This window comes from Bos indicus x Bos taurus, chromosome 26 (genome assembly GCF_003369695.1).
Source record: "Bos indicus x Bos taurus breed Angus x Brahman F1 hybrid chromosome 26, Bos_hybrid_MaternalHap_v2.0, whole genome shotgun sequence".
Lineage (NCBI taxonomy): Eukaryota > Metazoa > Chordata > Mammalia > Artiodactyla > Bovidae > Bos > Bos indicus x Bos taurus.
Genome location: NC_040101.1, coordinates 6,647,305 through 6,670,696, shown reverse-complemented (window position 1 = coordinate 6,670,696; position 23,392 = coordinate 6,647,305). Strand labels below are relative to the sequence as shown.

Below are 23,392 nucleotides of genomic sequence, written 5' to 3'. Positions count from 1 at the left end.
ACCCTCTGTTGGAGCAGAGGAGGCAAGAGAAGCACCGTGGAGAACAAAGGTGAGCCTGATAACCCTCCTTGCAGCCAGTCCTCTGGCTGCTTCCGCATCACTGCGCTGCCCTCTTGGCCCCTGAGATCCCCTTCCTGTCTTTAAGGCTGGAACAGGAGTTTCCCGTGGAGGAGTTTGCCGTCCCCTTACCCCTTAAGTGGGAACATAAGCCACCGTGGTTCAGACACACCCCGTCCTCTGCTGCAGCTTTCCCACAAGCTACTCTACTCCCCTGAACACCCCTTCTCTCTCCTCCCCTCCTCGGCCAAGCTCCAGTCTCCCTCAGCTCACCCGCCTCTTCATTACTACCACCTGGAGCTGGGGTTGGTGTGTGTGTTTTGTTTTGAGTGATCCACATTCTCTCTCCATCTAGCAATGAACCTGCCATGTCAGAAACAGCACACAGTGCAGCTCTGCCTGCTGGGCACCTGGAGATGGCAGTTGTTTCCCTTTCTCCCCAGGCCCGAGAGGGCAGGGCCGTGCTGGGCAAGTCCAGGTCTCCCGTCCCTGTGGCCCCAGCAGGCTCGCTCTGGAGGCTGCGGGCTGAGTGCCAGGGTGCGTGGACGCAGGGCTGTCTGCGGGAGCAGGAGGGTATCTCTACGGTTAAACCTGTGGGTGCACAAGGGGGCCTGGAGCACCGTGCTGCTCAGGTGACCCAGGGGCTTGGGGGAGAGAGGACGTTTGCTGAGTCATAACGCAGCTTTGTTCTGGGAAGGAGAGGACGACTAGGAGGTGATTTCTGAGAACGCCGAGCCTTCACTTACGCTCGCTGGCGGCGTTCAGAGTCATGTCCTGGTAGGCCTTGTAGATATTGATGAGGGTGAAGTGATCTCCGTCAGGATGTAAGAACGTCTTCCAGCAAGACAGGGCGGCCTCCTCAGCTCCACGGGGCAGGTGCGAAAAGCAATTAGGAGCTTTAAGACACGAAAAGTCAGAAGGTTGGCGATAATGAGCCATTCCCTTCAGCACAGCAGGTGGAGGGGGGCTCACTGCTGCGTGCAGCCCTGCCCGTCTTCTGGGAATAACGTGTTTTCCTTGTTTACTTAGAAATCACAAGACGCTCAGGGTGAGCTGTTTTCACGCGCATGTTTCTGTTAGCTTTACTCGGCTGCTTGGCACAGCGGACACCCTGCCTGTATTATAGCGGGAGCCTGGGGACCTGGGGGCTCAGAGGCCCAGGGACAGGACCGGAACCCAGGTTCTGATGCAGCAGAGCCTCTGATTTGTTCTGCCAGTAAAGGAATCTATTCAAACCTGTAAACCAAGGTGAATGAGGTGGGAGGAGACAGGAAACACACACAAGATCGGCAGGGGTAAGGATACTTCCAGTGACAGTGTTTCTTGACCGGTACCCGTCACTTCAGCAAAAGCCAGCTTGGTCACCTGTCTGATTTCAGAAAGTCACTGGAGTTTTACTTAGGTATTTTTCATATTAAGGTAATTCTTAACACTTTTCTACCTTTTCAATCTATTTGAATTGAAAATATTTCATTCCCATGTCAATGGATCTCATTTAAATCTATACCTGCTGCAGGACAAAAGAACCATCCTGAAGGAATACCTGTCACCATGGCAGCGATGGTTAGCATTTCATCGACACAGTCAAATTCACAGGATGCTAAGATGGACTTGGAGAGTTGTGGATCAAGAGGGAACTCTGACATGATGATTCCGAATTCAGATAGGTTTCCATCATTGTCCAGTGCTGCCAGGTAATCTAAGTCTTCCAAAGCCTGCATCAGGCTCTCTGGTGCTGGGGAAGACAAAATCAACAATTAGAAAGTCTCGTACCACCAAGATGGGGTAACAGGTACTGGATTTTCCCTCTCACACACAACCACCAAATGATAAGCAAAATATGTGAAACAACAGTCTGAGAGACAGAGACCACCAGGCAGTGAATGACGGTGATTCCTGAGAGGGGTCATCACGCAGGAAGCTTTACTGCCCTCAGTTTCCAGGCATGATGGTAGGAGGGGAACTGGGGGAGCTGCCAGGTTCCCTGCATCATGGAGATGGTGCTGAGGGTCCCTGGAGACTCAGGTGGCCAGAGCTCGAAGGTCAGACTTCCTGAGAGAGCTCTGCAGGAGGACTCAGATGGACGAGGGCCCCTCGCTCAGTCAGCAGGGCCCCTCGCTCAGTCAGCAGGGCCCATAGGAGAAACCACTCCCGGCCAGGAGGGACAGGATCTGTGCCTGGTGCACCCATGCAGTCTACCACAGGCCCATTCCCACCAGCCAGGCTGCAAAGCCTCACGGTTCATGGGGCTCTGGGGAGGAAATAATAACTACGCTCCCCCACCACCCCCTACCCCATAAGCGCAGTTCCAGTGCCACCTACATAATCCTGAAATCAACCCCTGAAAGGATCATCCTGCAGCCCAGGGCAAGCTTGAGAATACTTCTATGAATATGAAATGTCCAGTATCCCAACGCAGTGAGACGGACTATGTCTGGCATCCAATAAAAACCACGAGGTAGGAAAATAGAATCCCACAATAAAGAGAAAAACACACCAATCAAAGCTGACCCGGAACTCACACAGATGACAGCAACAGCAGACAAGGAAGAGGAAAGAGCTATTTGCCATTTGTGCATTTAGAGACCCTGAGGCAAGGGTGAGGCCTTGAGAAGTCACAGCCCCCAGGAAGTAAACAGATGGGCTCCTTAGAAAAAGTATTTAGTTCAAGGTGCCATCAGCAAGCCCTGAAATCAGAAGTAACACCTGAGCTGCCCGAGAAGGTGCAAGAGGCAGCAGCAGAAATAAGCAGCTCGGATTAAACAGGGCAGGAGGGTTGGAGTGCAAACTTAATTACTGAGAGCTGCTTAGAAACCAGTTTCCGTAAGTCAGCAAAGCTTCTTCATCCTAAGTTACAGGATCTCTGGCAACTGTCCCTGTGAGGATTGGGCTGGACAGCCAGCCTCTGTCCCCAGAGGGCACTGCTCCTCATTTTTATACCCTGGAGTTGAGTCGGCTGCACCCAGGGTGACTGGTGGAAATAACATCATGACTCTGCTCCCGGTCCTAACAGCGGAAGAAGAGAAGTTCTTGGGGGTTTTATTATGCTAGAAAGAACATGCAGATGATACAGGCGAAGGAGCGCTCATAAAAATAACCGCATAAGGTTTGCTAATATTACATCCTACGTTTTGAGCCAGCTTCCCAGTACGGCCCATAAAATTGTAGGTAAAAGCAGGGTTTAGATGAGGATTCTTTACGGCAGTGCTGTTTAATCCGTGGTAGATCATGCTAACAAATGGAATGTCGATGTTTTAGTGCCAGGCCTCTTCTTTACAACACTGCAAAATCACGCTGCTTTATTCCAAAGGCAATTTCAATATGAACAAAACATCATTTTTATTAAGCTCTACTGCCCACGGCCGCTGTACTCCCTGCGGGATAGCTCGCTGCAAGGTCACACGCCTGCCCCACTGCCATCACTCAGAGTCACCTGGAAGGCTACTGACACTCTTTCCTGTACCCTTTTCCCACGGAAGCCCAAATGCCACGCTCCAACATGGAATCTGCGTTTTCATACCACAGCACCTGCAGAAAGGCTGCTCACAGACAGGCCGTTTGTCTGGAATAAGGGTTGAGCCCACAGCTGGATGGAGGGCTCAGCGCTGATCCAAAGCAGGAGCGCAGGTCCGATAGGTCCAGGGCTCTGCTGTGTCATTTCTAGAACCAACAGCCTCACGTGGCATCTTTCCTATGGCCTTGAAAAGTCTGCCAAGATTTTCGATGTCAAATAGCAGGGTCTCCCCTTCCTTGTCACGGGGAACTCCACTCAGGTGCTCAGCAGGAGAGAGAAGAACACAGAGATGGAGACAGGAAGCCGCGTGCCTGTGCCGTTCAGCCTCTGCCCTCGGGGGTCCCGGAGGCATGGCTTGGGTCACAGGACACCCCACGTCCTTGTCCCGACACCCCTGGGCTGATGCTAGTGTGAGTGGCATCACTGGCACCACCCGCAGCCACAAGAATTGTGATGTGTGGACACCATGGCATCAGAAATCCTGTCACAAAGCAAGAGCGAATCGGAGCACCACTGCCCTGGGGGGAACAGCTGTGCTCAGCCGGTGCAGGCCCTGTGTCCTGTAGGCATGTGAATTACACACATGCACACATATGCAGACAGACGTGGAGAAAGACAGCTGGACAGGGCGGGAGGGCCTGGCGGGATTTAGGACTGGGGCCCGGGCATCGTGTGCACCCAAGTAGAGCGCCCACGGAGCGGAGAAATGGAAGAATCATGATGGTGGCTGGTTGGGGGTGTAGACTCTCAAAAGTCCTGGGACTCTCAGGCAATGGGAATAAGAGTTTGACTCTGGAGAGGAAGGGAAGGCCCCTGTCTCACTTAATTTCACAAGGACAGGCTCGTAAGTCCTGGCATGTGCCAGCCTCCTCCTGTTACGCAATGCTTGCAGCACCTCTGCATAAATTATCTCATTTGCACCTCTTAACCCCATGACACAGGAGGGCAGACCCTCTGTCCTCACGTTACCGATGGGGAAACGGTAAGCGACCTGCCAAAGCCACAGGGCTCACCAGCCTTTCTCCTCAGCTGTGGAAGCAGCCTCTGGACCAGCCTTTCTGCTGGCAGCTGTTCAAACCTGTGTGCCGTCAGCACAGCTGCCTCCAGTCTTGTGTCTTTCGGTTCCAAAGCCCAGTTCAGCTCCTGCCCATCTTGGCTCCTCCCAGGGAGCCCAGTGCGGCCTCCCAAGGCCTGGGCATCAGTACCTGTTTTTCACACCATCAGAAGTGCCTCGGGAGGGTCTCCTGTAGCTTGGGGCCGATGAGCCTTCTGTGTCAGAGTTTGGGTGGACACCACGTGGGTGGTGACAGCTGAGCATGTACTCCACGCGCATCATCGTTCTCGGGGGCCACAGAGAGGAACGAAGGTAATGGCCTCTGCGAAGAGACTGCTCTGATGATGCCCGTGTTCAAATGAACACGCTGAGGCGCCCAGTGGGCAACACGCTCGCTGAATGTCACGCAGCTGGTAACAAGGGCCAGGGTGCTGGGGTGCCTGCAATCTGGGCCGCCTCTGGTCCAGTGTGCCGAGGACAGCCCCGTTTCCTTCTCTGCCCCAGCTTGAGGGAGGCTGGCGTTCCCGTTCAGCCTCCACCAGCCGGGCCCAAATAACAGATCCTAGTCGCTGGACCCACAAAGAGCTGAACGGGTTCTGAGGGCTGAAGGTGCTTCCTTCTGTGTCTTCTAAGCTCTCCCTCAGATTTTCATTCTGAAAATGACCTCCTCTCGCTCCCGAGCGCCTCATGACACTGGCTCGCACAGGTTTCGGCACCTTCATGCTTCTTCTCTGCCCTCCTCCCCGCATCTAGGAACAGCGGTCGGCTCTGTGTGGCCTTGGGCAGATGACGTGTGGCCTCTGTGAATTCAAAAACCGAGGTGGGGCCTCCTGCCAGCGCTGGGGTCAAATCCTGGCTGGGGGCGACTGGCAGCACGCTCCCTGCCGGGGATGGAGGGATCCACACCAGGCTCCCTCCCATGGCCCGTTTCCCTCCGATCTCCTCTTCACACAGACTATTAGGTTTTAGCCCCTTTGTAAACTCCAGAGCGGAATCTCACATTTCCTGCGATGAAGGACCCACCACTTCTCGGGCACACTCACCAACCAGGCTCCTCGGGTGGAAGAGAAAACTGCAGAGCGTCTTGACTCCCTGACTCACAGGCTGAGAAGTCCCAGCCTCATCCCCACAGGTCAAGGGTCTGGATGCGTCTTCGGGGCACTGACCCGATCCTGCCCTTTCCTCCTTCCTCCGTCTCTGAGACGGCCCTGTCTCGTCCCGAATGCCATGTTTGGCAAGTCTGCATTTGGGTCCACTCTTCACAGATGGTTCCAATGCCAAGGTGTCCGGCTGCCAGCAAAACGAGCTCTGAGGCCAGATACCAAGGTGACGTCTGGCGTGGGCCTGGGCTTGGCAAGCTTGTCCCCGCCCGTGCTGAGGCGCTCCCCTGCCCTCCCAGAGGGAAGATGCCTAGGACCACCTCGAGTGGTCGGCTGGCCCTGGACTCCCTGACCTGGATCAACAGGGACGTTGTCCTCCACTCACCATGGAGGTCAGTCCTCAGCACCAGGGAAGAAAACGAGGGATTTTAAGAGAGCTGTGCCAAGGGACCCTGGAGGAGGGCATGGCAACCCACTCCAGTGTTCTTGCCTGGAGAGTCCCTACGGACCGAGGCGCCTGGTGGGCTGTAGTCCATGGGGTTGCAGAGTCGGACACGACTGAGCGACTAAGCACGCACGCACACACAGGCCAAGGGAACTGGATGAATAGCCTAGTGACGCCAAATCCACTTCACATGGCTCGCGAGTCCTGTGGAGGGTGGCTGCTCTGCTGCATCTGCGTATTTCATTTATGAGCGGCGTTAAATGCAGCAGCTGCCACCATCATCTTTTTTTTTCCCCTTTCAAAACGATGAGTCAGAGTTAATCCACAGTTGTATTTCCCCAAAGCACAGCAGAAACAGTTACATGCATACTGCCAGGAGACAAGAATAAATCGTTTCCCTCGCCCTTTTGTTCCCAGCTCTCTGCTCTGGGCCCCACGCACGGAGTGAGCAGCAGCGGGTGACCATGAGAAACACAGCAGTTCCTCTGCACTCTGGCTGTGCTGTGCCATTTGCTTTTTAAAATCCTGGACGTTACAAGGCCTGCTCTTCTTCTCTCATCATGCTGGTCCACCAAGTAACTACTGGAATGAAAACAAGATGCCAGGCAATCAACGTGAAAAAGAAAAGAAAGTGAAGCCGCTCAGTCGTGTCCGGCTCTCTGTGACCCCATGGACTGTAGTCCACCAGTCTCCTCAGTCCATGGAATTTTCCAGGCAAGAGTACTGGAGTGGGTTGCCATTTCCTCCTCCGGGGATCTTCCCGACCCAGGGATCAAACCTGGGTCTCCCCTGGACTGCAGGCAGATGCTTTACCGTCTGAGCCACCAGAGAAGCCCAGCATAAGCAGTTTTCAAAAATAAAACCTGTTTATTTAGGGGGTGGTGTCTGGAGTGATGACTGGCTGGGTGGGGTCTCCGGGGAGAGACTGGAGAAATGGATGTGAGTGACCCACCCCCACCTTCCAGACTCCTTTTCCCTCAGGGACCAGAGCGAGACCCAAGGGCAGGGGGGGCTTCACCATTTGCAAGGTAAGGGCTCATGGCTAAAGGAATCCTGGTTTCCCAGCCTTTCTGGACCTGATCACCCACCCCCCAGGGCCCCAGCCAGTCCCCTCCAACCACTGCTGTAGAAGAAAAACGCATTCTGAGTTTGCTTGCCTACATTTGCTTATACACGTTTTACAATCTTCCTGTGACTGCTTCTTTCCTCCGAGCTGCCATTGCAAGGTACGTTTATCACTAATGTATCTATCACTTCAGCTAGTAAGGAAGGGCCCAGGCCTAATGAACCTCTTCTCAGATGGGGAAGCTCTGTGCCAAACCAAGTTGGCTGATACCCTCAGGGTCAAGCCTCAGGCTTGGGACCGCATGGCTGTTATCCCGGTGATGTGCTAATTTTCCCAAGAACCTGAATGCCAAGGCCTTCTTTACATGTGTTCCTTGTAGGCCTCTCTCCCCTGCATGCCTGAGCTTCTGCTGGAGAACAGCGACCCTTTTCCTGCAAGAACAGACGGCTCCCAGGGAGGAGATGGCTATAGAGGAGGAAGGAGGTCTGTCTTGGATGAGACGAGGAGCTCACCCGGTCCCTCTCCTGGGGATCCCACTGCTCCTCTAGGGAGGAGTCTGTTGAAAACCTTAGATTGCAAGGGTGAGCAAAGTAACTGGTCTTCCAAGTCTTTACTGGGAGAGTTTCAATATTAAACCCCCTATGGTTCTAGGGAAGGTCTCAGCGCCACCCCGGCTTCCAATGGCCTGGCCACCTGTCTCCCTGTGTCTCTGTGTCTGACGGCGACAACTTTCCAGTTGTCAGGACGGGTATTTCCTAGAGGGTGTTGTTTTTTTTTTACAAAATTTTAGATGACTTCGGAGAATGTTTACCTCTAGTGGAGACAATGCTTCAGGACAAAACAAAGCCCCAGGCTGCTTGCTCTGCCAGGGGGCCACCCACTCTTAGGACGGGGGTGGGCAGGAGCTAAATAGGCAGGGCTGCAGCCAGGAGCCCTGCCAGCCCGCGCCTGCACCTACCGGGTCTGTTCATGAAGTCGCAGTGGCCCAGGCCCGCGATGTCCACTCTCTTCATGAAGAGCACCATGCTCGTGAGGTTGGCTTCCTGCATCTCTGCTGGCTTCAGCGGCCGCATGTCCCTGGAGGCAAATTCTTCGGAGTACAGACAGAAGAGTTTTCCTGGAAGAAACGCGGGCAAAGACGGGGCTGACGCATCTGGGGCGCCAGCAGACGGGGACCGCCGTGCGTGGCTCCGGGGCCCGCGGGGCTACCTGAGGGGGAGGCGCTGAGGATCTGCTTGCGGGTCTCGGCCTGGCTCTGGCTGATGGGCTGCGTGACGAGCGAGTCTGCTCTGATCCTGGGGTTGTACACCTTTGAACGGAAGGACAGGGGCTTGAGCGTCGGCTCACTCGAGACCCTGCGGGCTCGCTCGTCTTGAAGTGACTGCTGTTTGCAGCACCTGACTTCATGAACTGCTCTGCTACTGACTCATTCCTTTTGTACGATATTCGCTATTGTTTCACTTGCCTTGAAATGGAAACTGCAAGAGCTTTGATAAATGAATTTAAGGGCTGTCTGCTTTCACTGTGGCTTCTATAAATATGAGGGCTCTGCATCGTCTGCTGAAACATGGATGCCACTTTTCAAAGCGCCACGCTGCCCGATGGGGACAGATACTCACGTGCCCCGTGGACAAAAGGATGATCCTCTGACAGTGCCGCGTTTCCTCAAGCTTCTATTCAAGCGGACTGTGACCCCCACGGTCTCACCTCTATAACGCACGCTGGGCCTTCCCGGTCCGATAGGCTAATATAAAGCTACAGACGGCACTGACAGTGATTCTTCTCAGGGCTAAGTTTAAAGGTAAGTGATAAGCCTGGGTTCTCTGAATGGTGGATTAATTCTGCAAGGTCAAGCCAAACTGATTCCAAGGAAACCCTCCTAATGGCTGGAATGGCTCTGTCATAGTAATCAAGGATACTTAGGAGACCCGTAGTCTCCTACGGGGATAAAAGTGACACAGCACCTCATGACAGTAAATGGAGCAATACTCAGGGCAGGTTCTTTTCAGTTTACAGGCTAGGACTTCTGAAACCCCACTGTCTTTGAGAGCTTGAGCCATCCTATTTCCGTTTTTCCTAATTTTTAAGGACAGTAATTAAAAGCATACATTTTAAAATTTAGGATGGAATTTTACCATGTCAATGATAAAGCCAAAATTTTCTAAAATAAAAGTCAGTGTACTTGAAACTAATCTCCAGTAAATTACCTGGGAGAAGATGCTATTACTTTGATAAAGAGGCCACCAAAACACCTAAGACATGTATGGAAGCAAAGATTAGCTTGGGAGTCAAGTAATTTGCGTTAGTAGTTGCGTTTCCTTAAAACTTTTTCCGTTAGCACCTCAATTTAATTTTCCAGACAACCAACCTGCTAACAAAAGGCAGTCACCTGTGCTCAAGAGTCTGGTTACCACATGCAACAGTGCTTCTCTGCACACATGGCCAGATACAGAGGGGTCCCCAGATCGCAAAGTGATAGGAACCCAAGACAATGGTCAGCAGTCTGATAACTGCCCTACTCAATTTAGGCAAGTTACCTACTCAATAATAATTACCTTTCTTCTCTCCACACCCACATCAATAACAAACTTGACTGTGTTGCTACAGATCAAAGATTCTCCGGAGCTAGCCGTTAACACCACTCGTCTCTGATAAACTGGGCATCTTTTTTCTGTTTCGTCGTTTGGCTTGAACAGTGCACATTTCTCTTTTGGATACAAAGGAACAACTACCAGCTCTCCAAGATCTGGGTTTAAATTAGATCCTTCTTGGCAGACAATTTCATAGGCTTTTTCAATATCCTAAAGTAAAACAAGAACATCATCCATGAGAATAAAGTACATTATAAACAACTTTGTCCATATTACATAGAACATAGGCAAAACAAGGACCTACTGAACAGCACAGGGAACTCTGCTCAATGTTATGTGGCAGCCTGGATGGGAGGGCAGTTCAGGGGAGAATGGATACATGGATTTGTATGGCTAAGTCCCTTTTCTGTCCACCTGAAACCATCACAATTTTGTTAATTGACTATACTCCAATACAAAAGTTTAAAAAATAAAAAAATATTTTAAAAAATTTGGCAAAAGCTGCATAATGTATTTATGGAAAGAAATATTTGTTGTCTATAGGTATCATCAAATACAAAAAGAAGATATAACTGTGTAAGAACATTTCTTTGGGGAAGTTAAATATAATTTATAAATGATTTCATTGCTTTTAGTCCAAAATGGCTTTCCTTTTGTGAAATGCACTGTCTTTGCCTTCACGCATTTCTCTAGCTTAAGGCAGTTTCTCACCTCTGTTAACAATGACAGGGCAACAAAAGTTATTTTCAGATCGGTGAGAATGCACCACTGAGCTCTGATGGTGGCAGAACTAAGAATTGTAAAGCAATCTCTAGGTTTCCAATAGAAGCAAATATACATACACGTCCCATAATCAGGACTTTAATCTGGGTCATTCTGAAAATGATTACCCACTAGCACTTAGCATTTTAAAAACAGAAATGCAATGAAGCAGGCAGGAAATAATCACTGTTATTTATATATTTGCAAGATTCAGGAATTTAGAAATACTCTTTTAAAATGTTTCATTATCAAATACATTGAAAAAGAGTAAATTATGTGCCCTAAAACTATAAATAAGTATATTACTGCAAAATGCTCAAAAAGCAAGACATTTTACACAGTACTTTTCTATTAAATTTTTCTCAAATCACAACCAGATTTCTGCAACCTCATATAAGAAAGATGTCACAATGTAATTCTTACACCTTTTAAATTTGTTTCCAAAATTTGTTTTTTTTTAAGGGTCTAGCTACCAGATGGAGGAAGTCAGTCAGTTCAGTCGCTCAGTCGTCTGACTCTTTGCAAACCCATGAACCGCAGCACGCCAGGCCTCCCTGTCCATCACCAACTCCGGAGTTTACTCAAACTCACGTCCATTGAGTCAGTGATGCCATCCAACCATCTCATTCTCTCTTATCTCCTCCTCCTGCCTTCAATCTTTCTCAGCATCAGGGTCTTTTCAAATGAGTCAGTTCTTTGCATCAGGTGACCAAAGTATTGGAGTTTTAGCTTCAACAGGAAGCCCCATTTCATTAGGTTAGATTTCACTAAAAGTCTAAGTAAAACAATGCCTTCTGTGACTTTTATAAAGATTTGAGGCTCCTGTCCAGCGCTCCAGCTCATCTTTCCTTCCCTCCACACCACCTGTCGGATGGGACTTAACTAACTCAAGGCCTTCGCAGGCGGACAGATCTGCCTGGAAAGTAGCAAGACCTGGGCTGACCCATTACCCCAGAGACCCCAAGGAAGCAGGAAAGAGGCTGTGGCCCACGCTGCAGTCACCTGGGCACCTCCTCCTGCTCACACTTCCCTTTCCTATGGAGCTGGTCTACTTGGGGCAGGTTTTTTTTTTTTAACCAAGCAAAGAGCAGGACTACTGACTGTAAAGAATGAAAGCTTGCCAGCTAGAATAATCAGAATAAAGCTATTTATTCCAATTTTTTTTTTTTTTATCATTCTAATCATGTCACATATTCAGTGAGGCAAGCTTAGAGATTTGCAGAGAGGAGAGTAAGTCCTTGATCTGCATCTCCTCCATGTGGCTGCTGCCCAGGCCTCACAGGGACCTGGTACGTTCCTTCTGGTGGGGAGGTGGCAACCTTGGCACACACAGCTACCTGAGCTGGAAGAGGAGGCTCCATTCCAGCAGCCCACTCACAAGTGTCCAATCAAAATAAACCTTCAAACTGCACTGCCATAGTTCTCTTTCTCTGAGAATCGAGGCCTGTCATTTTTCATTTGCTTCCAGCTGCTAAAACTTCAGTTATAACAGGATTCTAATGTTGAATTTTGTTCCAAGTGGGGAGGAAAAAGAATTTTTAAAAATCTTCAAAGAGAAATCAAAAGCAGAGCAAAATAGAAACATTACTGTATCTACTTTAGATTCCTCAAGCTCAGATGACAAAAAGCTTGGAGGTCATATCTTCAGAATTTTTAAAAAGTGCCTAAGATACTCATCTGGTGCGTCAAACTGTCTACTCATTTCCTTCTTGTTCAAGGTGTTCAGAGCATTTGCGTCCGCAGGGATTTCCCATCACACCTGCAACAACGGTGGGAGACGCAGCCCCCTGTGCTGAAGGAAGACATCCAGCCCCAGAGGCAAGAGCCGTGACCAGGTGGGATATTTTCCAGGAAAACCTTCCACCCAAGAGCACCTTCCTGTGACAGCTTCAAGTTGCATGACCACCTGGCTAGACGGTCTCATTTGTCTTTATTTTTGTTTTCCAGTTAATCTACTTCACTTTTTCTTCAAGTTAAAAGACGGTAAAGTGGTTAGGAGCAACACCCTGTAAACACGCAGGCCTCCGTGTCTCGACTGAGCCTAAGACACAGGGAGAGCCTGGCTCGTGGGTGTTAACTCACACGCGAGGGGCTAGGCCTGCGGTTAGGGAAGACGGGAGGCCCCTGACGTTCACCAAAGCAAAACAACTGAGGGAATCTCTGCACTTTAAAATGGATTTCTTAAGAGAAAAAAAAAAACAAGTAGTACACTTCTGTTAGACTGCTTGGCTTTGTTTTCATACGACATTTGGTTTGCTGTGGCAGATTCTAAAGCTGTGTATCGAAATCAAGAAAGATTCAAACAGCAAGGGGAAAGATGGTCACTAGCTGTTAACATGGATTTCAGGGCAAGACAAAATTTTCCAAAAGACAAATTCTGAGACCACAGCAGAGTATCTTATGCCAGTTAATCCTGACATGAGGAGTAAAAAAGAAAAAAGAAAAGTCCATCAGGATACTGAGCTGTGTTCAGCTTGTCAGGGAATAGATGCAGAAAAGAAACCCAGGTAACAGCTGTGGGATTTGGGGCTGGGCTGCGAGGAAGATCGCTGGCTCCCAGCGAAGGCATGCTCTAGCTGCAGGACAGCTGTCCTTCTGCCCACCAGCCGCCTGCTGGACAAGGAGGAGACCCCCCCGAGACCCCCGTGCTCCACTCGGCCACAGCAGCAGCCGCTGCCAGGACGAGTGAGTCCTCACGCTCAGAGGCTCAGGTTGCAAACTCTGCCCCGAGCCTTCCCTGCACTGCCACACGCGTGACTTTAAGACTGCAGGACGGACGGTTTCTTAAGGAGACGTCTTTCCAGTCTGACTTCCAGGAAGATTCTATACCCTTCTAAGCCCTGTGGATTTTACAGCTTCTACTACTATCCTACATAGAAATGCATCTTCTGAAGTCTGACAATTAAAAAGTCATTATGACATTACTTATAGCTTCTATTAAAGAATAAAATACTACTCCCAACTTTCTTATGAGCTTTATTTTTCAAAAATCCATTTGAGAATTTTTGGTTACTCTGAAGATGATTACTCACCCTATCAGCCTTAATTATACTGCCCCTGTCCCCAGCATTGAGACATATGCCTTCTCTTCACCTGGCAGCTCTAACTTTCTAATATCTTAGACTCTTTAATTCCGCCCTACCTCCCTTCCTGAGGCTTTACCCAGTTACACTGAAAACCTCTGTTCTCAGAAATCCTTTCCCTGTCTCCTTAATCATTTTATTTCTTCCCGCAGGACTTTCTTGAATATCTTGAATCACGCATGATTAGGGAACGATAACAGAATATATCACTGCAGCAGGCAGATTTAGATTTACTACTCAAGAAACTGTATAAGCTATACACGAAAAACATAAATATGCTGTACTTTATCACATACTGGAGATTCTGAATTACTTTCTTTACAGAAACAGATAAAATTTACATTGTGAGAAAACTATCTAAAGGTCTCAAAGCTAAAGGCTCAGTCATCCTTCATGCTGACTGTGAAGCAGAACACACACTCCTGAAGGCGTTTCAGAAAGCGTGTGCACGCTGAAGGCGCTGATGGAGAGATGAGGTGCTTGTCTTTGTTCAGCGGGTGGCTCAGCCAGTAGCAAGCACCTTCCTTTTGGTTTTTGTTTAATCACTGGAATCGTCATGGTCTAAAAGGTAGGGCTTTTACTCGGAGTGAAATGACGGGCAGGGAGGAAAAGGCCAGGCAGTAAGTCTCTAAGAAGAAAGTCTAACTGTTAAGATTCTGGAAGTTTTTAGATTTGGCCCTCAGAACAGTGGGAGAGAGAGAAGCAGGGTCAGGGTAACTGCGTTTAGACAAATGCAACCCCAAGCGGACCCTGACTGTGTGAAGGCAGTAACACGCTCAGGTGTACATGTCCCAGCTGTGCTTCTGGAAAGACAGTTTCAAGTGAAGCGTTTTCTCATTCATCTTTTTAAGAACAGTGTAGGGAGACAGCCCTCTGGGTGTGCCGTAAACTCTAGTGCTCTGCCTAATTCTCCACTGACTGTTGTAGGAACACCTTTTTTGCTTCCTGATTCTCTGCCAATCGCTTAGGCTATGTTCTGCATCTCCAGCACCCGTTCTTGCCATGAGGGGGGCAGCTGTACCAGTGTGTCCCCTCTGCTGAGAGAGTTCACGGCGAGCCTCTGGGGCAGCCCAGGATCCCACTGCCTGGGGGGCAGGAACACTCTGGAGATCACCCCACAAGCTCCTCGGACTCCCCCCTCCCCCTCCTCATTCTGTTTCAGAACAATTCCTGCTTTTAGAGGCAGTTCCCTGTTCACCCTTCAAGCACAGGCTTTATTTACTCTATCGAACCTTTTTCCCAAGTATAGAGAAATGAGGTGTGATGGAACCAAATATTTAAACAGCTAATTAGCAAACTGAAACCTGTATGTTATTCAAAGCTTCCCAGCAAGGTTCAAAGGCTCCCGGTAGTAACCTTATCACTGTGGAAGGTTGGAGCATCACTCACTTACTTGTTCACAGGCCAGAAAGACAACAATGTCGCCCTTCTCACCCGAGTGGTGAATTTCAAAGATAAGGCGTAAAATAGACTCAAAAGACTCCTTCTGAGCCCCACTAAGGTACACAGCCTCCACGGGGTGCTTGTTTTTCACTTGGATGAGAGGCACGTTTCCATAGTAAGAACTGAGTTTGTTGATCAGGTGAGGTGAGGAGTTAATTATGAGTTTCAGTTCTGGTCTTGCTAGTAACACATCTTTAAGAAGTCCAAGTAACACGTCAGTTGCGATGCTTCTTTCATGAATATCATCTAAGATGATGACCCCATAGCTGCCCAAAAAAGGATTGGACATCATTTCTCTTTGCAACATATCATCAGTACAATACCTACAAAGAGGAAACATTAACGTTAGAATGCTTTCATGAAAAAGATCATACAAGAAACTCCTGACATAAGCCACAAAAATGCCTGTCTAGCATCCTTTTGTTTAAATCGGGAGCTTAAAATCTTGATCGGGGCCAATATTCCTTTAAGCTGATAAAATCTACAGACCTTCAAAACCGAAAAATACATATAAACAAAAATTTTAAGCACAGTTTGCATATGTTCACCGACCCTCTAAAGACCATCGCTAAACCTTAGGTTAGAGACCTCTGCCTTAAATGTTTATTACAGATATTAACAAGGGCTACACTGAACATCTGCCCTGAGCAAAACACTCCTGTCGGGTAAGAGTTTTCCCCTCTTCCGTAAACGGAACGTCAAGCGGGAGCACACACTGTTCAGTGGAGCACGCGCGTACACAGATGACTGTCCTGGCTCAGGTTCTTGGCCCGGTGGGTCCAGGAGGAGGACTCTGTTGCTGGCACTTTTTGGGAGATGACATCACCAAGGTGTGAGCATCAACATGTTTGAAATGTCACCCAAATAATACCCACACAAAAGCACCTAAAAAGTAATCACCTATTTGAGGGCAGCATGCAAACTGGGGAGCATTCCTGGAGAAGGAAGGGGTCAGTAGTGATTTTAACGGAATTTTCCAGTAGTTCTTGGGAGGTTTTTTAAAAATAATCACAAATACCTATTAATCATCCAGAACCATACAAACATCATCTTTCTGACAGCGTTCACATATCTACCTACATTATTCCTTGAGGAAGCCAAACCATAAGCTTTATGCCAATTTAAAGAATTTATTTTATCTGTCCCTGTCTATGGCAGGTCTGAAACGGCTACTTGTAGAAAGGCCTGCTTGCAAGGGTGCCCCTTGGCTGGCATTTGGAACTTAGACTTGGGAGTGTTCTCACATTCCCAGAACTGAGGCTTACTGTCTGTAATATGGTCCAACCTGCTTTCCTTCTGGCAGTCCAGAATTTTAGAATACAGCAGGAGGCAGAGGGTGCCTATGTGACCAGTGCCCAGCACAGACCCCTGGCACAGAGTCCCTGATGAGTTCCCCTGACAGGACAGCATTTCACACTCGTCGTCACAGCTCACAGCTGGAGGGACGAAGTGTGTGCTAGGTGAGTCCACAGGGAGGGGCTCTTGGACGCCTAGCCTGGTTCCTGTGGGCTGCGCCCCTGGCACCACTTCCCTCTGCTGACTCTGTATCCTTCAGTTCAGTTCAGTCACTCAGTTGTGTCCAACTCTTTGTGACCCCATGGATTGCAGCACGCCAGGCCTCCCTGTCCATCACCAACTACAGGAGTTTACTTAAACTCATGTCCATTGAGTCAGTGATGCCATCCAACCATCTCATCCTCTGTCGTCCCCTTCTCCTTCCACTTTCAATCTTTCCCAGCATCAGGGTCTTTTATAAGGAGTCAGTTCTCTGCATCAGGTGGCCAAAGTATTGGAGTTTCAGCTTCAACATCAGTCCTTCAGTCGAACTAAATGATAGTTCTCATTTAACTTTTAGAGTAAACCTTCCAGGTAGACACTATTATCCCATTATTTGTAAAAGAGGAACCTGAGGTTCAGACAGGTTACGTATCCTGCATATGCTCATAAAGTAACAGAGAGAGTCAACTTAAGCCTGAATATCTATCACATCTTTTGAACTGTGGTGTTGGAGAAGACTCTTGAGAGTCCCTTGGACTGCAAGGAGATCCAACCGGTCCATTCTAAAGGAGATCAGCCCTGGGATTTCTTTGGAAGGAATGACGCTAAAGCTGAAACTCCAGTACTTTGGCCACCTCATGAGAAGTTGACTCATTGGAGAAGACTCTGATGCTGGGAGGGATTGGGGGCAGGAGGAGAAGGGGACGACAGAGGATGAGATGGCTGGATGGCATCACTGACTCGATGGACGTGAGTCTGAGTGAACTCTGGGAGTTGGTGATGGACAGGGAGGCCTGGCGTGCTGCGATTCATGGGGTCGCAAAGAGTCGGACATGACTGAGCGACTGAACTGAACTGATCTATTACATCCCACGCCATCATCAAATTATAAAGATCGCTTCCGTGGCCACCATGGATTCATAATAAAGCCCACGTTCCCCCTTTCTGCACCTTTATGGAATCAATCAGACGTGTGCTTTCTGCCCTTCTCCTATACTTGTTCTCATTCTGTGTCTGTCTTACCAAACAAGCAGTGATAAGTTGCTGATTATTCCTTTTCTCAAACTTAAGAAAGAAAATACATTGAATACTACAGTACTATACCTCATGCAAAATAAAAACAGTTGCATCCAAAACCTAGCTGTCAGGTGTTGTGCTGAGATTCATCAGTTTGATACAGTGATGTAAGTGCTACTGGCTCTTGTTTAACACGAGTTATTTTAGTCTGTGCTACTTCCTTAATGTCAGAAATGAAATCTCTATTCCTTTCTCAGCAAAACTCATTTAAGCACTGATCTGACAGGAAGAAATGCTCCTTCTCTGCCAGACAGAGGTATGTATGTGATGGAAAAACGTCCAGGCTTAATCAAAAAGGGAGAAGTGTGACTCACCTAAACTACGAGACTCAGCAAGCTAGACCTGGCCTTTCGGATGACTGTAAGGAGATCCAACCAGTCCATCCTAAAGGAAATCAGTCCTGGGTATTCACTGGAAGGACGGATGTTGAAGCTGAAACTCCAATATTTTGGCCACATGATGCAAAGAGCTGACTAATTTGAAAAGACCCTGATGTTGGGAAAGATTGAGGGCAGGAGGAGAAGGGGGCGACAGAGGATGAGATGGTTGGATGGCACCACCAACTCAATGGACATGAGTCTGGGTAAACTCCAGGAGTTGGTGATGGACAGTGAGGCCTGGCGTGCTGCAGTTCATGGGGTTGTAAAGAGTCGGACACGAGTGAGCGACCGAACTGAACTGAACTGAAGGGAATACTAAGGATCGATCCTAAAACTTAGCACACAAACCTCCAGCTTTCTACATAAGACAGAGACCTATTTCTTACCTTATATTAATAAGATCATGTGTACAGTGCTTAAGAAAATGCTGTCCCTGATGACTATGTAAAAAGATGGATATATCTTGGAAATGTCATTTATACCTTAAATTCTTAAGACTAAATTTCTGAAAGCTAAGAACATAATATAGGAAAGTTTAATTAATTTTTAAAATTATATTTATTGAATTTGACCTTAAAAATGTGATAATTAAAAAAAAATCTGTGTTTTAGAGGGTTCTTATTTGAAATTTATGTATCACTTCCACAAGATATTGTGATATCTGTTAATAGTTCAAAGACTATTTTAGGCATATGATATTCAAGTATCCACTGGTTTGAAAAAAGCCAGGAAAAAAGCTTAAAGAAGAACTACATTGTTCTATATAGAATCCAGAAAAATGGCAGTGCCATAAAGATTATATTTACTAACTGCCTATTATGTGCCCAAGAGATTAGATGCTAAGGAGGTACAAAGAAAATGGAAAAGACAGTATCAAATAAGAACACTGCCATCCATAGTCAACAGTCCCCCTTAGAGCCTCTTACTTAAATAGCTTTTCAATCTGAACTTATCAATAACTATGGTGAGCACGCGTCTTCCAGGCAATGAACGTGGCTGGAGTTTACCTCTTTAGTCACGCAGATCACTAACACGGGCACCGTGCTCCCACGCACCAGGCACGCACAGCAGCTCCCTGAGTTCTCACAACAACCCCTGAGCACGTGTGGCAACCACCACGGCTCAGTGATGAGGAAGCGGAAGCAGAGAGGTGGGGCAAGGCAAGGCAACAGTTGAGCATCTCTGAAATGAGCAGAGATGCTCATTTCACAGCCACGCCACCTGCTCTTTGGAGCACAGAGCAACAGGAAGAAAAGAAAGGATGACTTTCTTTTATCAACACAGGGCTTTTCACTAGCTCTGGCCCCTTTGCTTGCAACTCAAACTCTGTGAGCAACAAATCAGAGTATCTGCTGACTCTGCACTGGCTGGGCAACGTCAGGGTGGAAAGTGCAGCGTCCCAGCAATAAGCGTGCCCAGGAAGTGAGGGGAAAAGACACGACGGCTGGGCAGCCCGGCAGATGCAGAAGCCACCAGAACCTGCCGCGGTCGCTAGTTCCCCTCTGCCTTCTAAGGTGTGCTGCGGGTCAGCTCCTCCACAGCTTCTGAAGGCTATTTTCTACGTTAAGAAAGGAAAGCTACATGCAGAAAGAGCTAAAAAAATTGTCAACAGAAACTGTAGTCCTGCCTTTGGCTGTAAGGATTGAATGCCTACAGTCCTACAGGGTTTTCCCCGTAAAGCATGAAAGCCAAGTCCCTACCCATAACAGATGTTTAAAAGGTGAGGTGTGTCTTTGACCTGCCCTGATGACATTACTGGGTTACTCCATAAGTGTTTATCTCTATGACTTTCTAAATATATATATATGTATGTACACTTGATCTACATTAATAAGATAAAAACACCAAAAGATTCCATGTTAAAAGGGACCACATCCAAGAGCCCTTTTCACAAGGTTCCCAAAGTTGCTGCTGCTGCTGCTGCTAAGCCGCTTCAGTCGTGTCTGACTGTGCGACCCCAGAGACAGCAGCCCACCAGGCTCCGCCGTCCCTGGGATTTGCCAGGCAAGAGTACTGGAGTGGGTTGCCATTGCCTTCTCCTCCGAAGTTGACATGGCATTTAAGATAAAAACACATCTATTAAATGTAAACTAGTCAGAGCTGTCCTTTAATTAAAAGTATGACCACTTGAAAGGCCACTTTAAAATATAAAGGATGAAAAATGAATCTGCTGAGTGTGGGATCCTTTACCCTTTCAAGGGTGCATGTCCTGCCCAACTCCTCAACTTGTCTGTGAGTTCCCCAAAGCAGGGAGGTTTGTACGTTTACTATTTGCATAATAAACAGTTTATAAACACACACTAACACAATGACTCGGGGACATCATGGCGCTAGTAAGAGAAGGTTACATATCTTCGAGAAGTGCAAGTCCCAGGGCTCTTGATGGAAAGGTCCCCTGTGGTGTAACACCGGCCTGAGGATTGATGTCTTCTACTTTTGAAGGTAAACGTTTGCGGGAAAGCAGCTTACTGCAAACTGAGTGAGTTCTACAGGCATTCTGGGAGTGAGAAGCACTCTACAGGGTCTGCAGCAGCCGCGGGGACCAGCACTAACCTTCCCTTCCATCATCACGGGTGCTGCATGCCCTCCATGGGACCAGCACGTCAGACGCTGGGGGTACGAGTGAGCAGAGACCAGCCCTGCCCACGGTCCTCTGCCGGGCTATGCAATGCCAGGGGATGCCGCAGCATCCATGCGAGGCCAGCAGGGGGCGTTCCCAGGGGTGTGCCCTGGTGCGCTGCTGTACCCACAAGAGGGTGAGAGACGGGCAGACACACTGCCGCCAAGACCCTCGTCTCAGCCCCCGGGGTGGGCGGGCAGCGCCTGGGCAGCTGACGCCCTTGGGATGCCTCATCTTTTCATGAGGGCTGCAATGGAAACCTGCCTGAGAAACTGGCCCAGAGCAGGGCTTTTTTTTTTTTTTTCCACTTTTCTTTTTCCTTCTGCTAAACTCTTGGAACCCGCTGTGTAAAGGAAATCTCACAGTGAAGCTAAAAACAGATAAAAGGATTTTTTTCTCCCCCTCACAACCTGTGGGAGCTACTGACAAGGGTCCCTGGAATCTGGAAGCACCTGAAAAGTAGTTTCAGAAACGCTGACCCACAATGCCTACATCAAGGGCTGATATGACATTTTGCAGAGTCCAGCAGAGAGCTTTCTAATTTACACTAAGGGAGGGTTGAGGAGGTCTTCGTAGAGCGGGTGACCTCTGCACAGGGCCGTTCACGACGAGGAGGAGATTAGCCTGGCCTGGAAGAGGCGTGGACATTCCAAGTGGATGGAAGAACGTATCGAGGCCCGTGGACTCGGAGAACCACGTGTCACCATGGCTGGCACATGGATAGCTCTTACATACCCACCAGAGCTGGAGCTCCAGAAGGTCTCCGGGGCCAGCCAAAACAAGTCAGAACTTTTTGCTGAGGATGTGGGGAGATATGGAAGAAGTTTACAGACAGGGGATCTCTGATGGTGTCAGGCTGGTGACAGAGAGATGAGTTACTGTTATACAAGTTACTGGTGCTTAAAGCAGAGAACGCAAAGAACACGCTCTTCTGGGACTGCAGAGGATGAGCCAGGAGCCATACCGGGCATAGCACGAGGGAGCCCCCCAGACCAACCTCAGGATGGTTTCACTGGTACAGCAGTTCTCAAAAGGAATCACGTAGCCGACTTCATGACCAATGTTAACATCCATCTCGTCTGCCACGCGGAGGGCGAGCTGGACCGCCGTGGGCTTGTGGACCTGCGTGCACACCACGCCCCCGTGCCGGTAGTCGATGGAAAGGCAGTACTCGGCACACCACTGCGGAACCTTCAGCGGGACAAATGAGACAGGGTCAGCCCCACGAGCACAACGACAAAGCCCAAGGGCTCGCTCAGGTGTGATTTTTCTTTCCACCAGTGGGCTGCGTGACATCGCGTGAAGCTGAACAACCTGTATTTACGCCTCGAATTATTATTAGAAAATAAAGTTAGGAATAAACAGCAGTTAGCACGGACTGTGAAAGTGAGACCCTCAGATGAGAACAGGAAGATTAAAAAAAATAAAAGGCAAAGTAAAAAAAAAATTTTAACCTCAGCTTTTATGAAAAGACTAATATATTTAAGATTATTATTTTCTTTCTGGTTAAAAGAAAGTACCATCAAAGATACGGCTTCTGGTACCAACTCTTATGCTTTAAGCAATGTAAATATTAAATATCATTTAGATGAAAAATAATCGTTCAAAATTACAACATTTACATTTAACTCTAAATGATCATAACAAAATAACCAGATAAGCCTACTTTAACTTTTCCTGGCAATAAAAGTTAAAATACACTGGCATTTATCAACTAAACATGATGAGAAATGAGCTCAGTGAGATAACCAACCAATCTTTTCAGATTTAGAAAGAGTCAGTTACAAGATGGCCAAGTTATTTCTTTTCAAATCCTTGTACTGAAATGTATAATAGTTCAATTAATTCTATCAAGTTTATCTGTGTAAGATTATAGTAGAAAGTACTAATTCATTTGTATGTGCAATCTTTTTAAAAATTTTCTTCTACGTATTACAAATTTAGAACAGTATACATACACGTGAATCTATCTCTCACACACACACACGTGTGCGCAGCCATCTTAGGGCACTGTCAGTAAGTTACACTTTGTTACATGTATTTTTAAAATAAACCATTCTGAGTGCTTTTTAATAGATTCAAAGTATTTAAGAGTTTTGACATTTTTAATTATCTTCAGATCCGCTATTTACTGGGGCTTCCCTGGTGGCTCAGAGGGTAAAGCGTCTGCCTCCAATGTGGATACCTGGGTTCGATCCCTGGGTCGGGAACATCCCCTGGAGAAAGAAAAGGCAACCCACTCTGGTACTCTTGCCTGGAAAATCCCATGGACCGAGAAGCCTGGTAGGCTACAGTCCATAGGGTCGCAAACAGTCGGACAAGACTGAGCGACTTCACTTGGTATTTACTAGACCCACTTGAGATTCCTAGATTTTACTACTCACTATAACTTGAAAAATAAACATGACTTACCAGAAATCAAGTAACTGCAAAATGAACACCTGCTGTAACCTGCAGATTCCTGATGACTGAAAGTGTAAATGCAGTTCCTCTATTTTAAGACAGGTGTCAGCCTTGTCAACAGGCTGAAAACTAATCAGCAATCATTTACTCAATAGCAGCTTTGTCTGACTCTGTGACTGGGTAGTCCATGGGATTCTCCAGGCCAGGATACCGAAGTGGGTAGCCTCTCCCTTCTCCAGGGGATCTTTCCAACCCAGGGATCAAACCCAGGTCTCCCACATTGCAGGTGGATTTTTAACC

At 48.1% G+C, this 23,392-nt stretch overlaps 1 protein-coding gene across 1 annotated transcript in view; it reads right to left on the bottom strand.

The window, feature by feature from the left end:
• Window positions 1–23,392, bottom strand: part of DHX32 (DEAH-box helicase 32 (putative)) — a 53,056-nt gene that overhangs the window by 3,512 nt on the left and 26,152 nt on the right. Inside the window, exons 3-9 of the mRNA XM_027529320.1 lie at window positions 21,687–21,880; window positions 15,066–15,438; window positions 9,792–10,037; window positions 8,446–8,545; window positions 8,195–8,353; window positions 1,601–1,792; window positions 804–953 (exon numbers count right to left, since the gene is read on the bottom strand). Of these exons, the coding sequence (XP_027385121.1) occupies window positions 804–953; window positions 1,601–1,792; window positions 8,195–8,353; window positions 8,446–8,545; window positions 9,792–10,037; window positions 15,066–15,438; window positions 21,687–21,880 (1,414 nt within the window). The remainder of the gene's footprint in view (window positions 1–803; window positions 954–1,600; window positions 1,793–8,194; window positions 8,354–8,445; window positions 8,546–9,791; window positions 10,038–15,065; window positions 15,439–21,686; window positions 21,881–23,392) is intronic.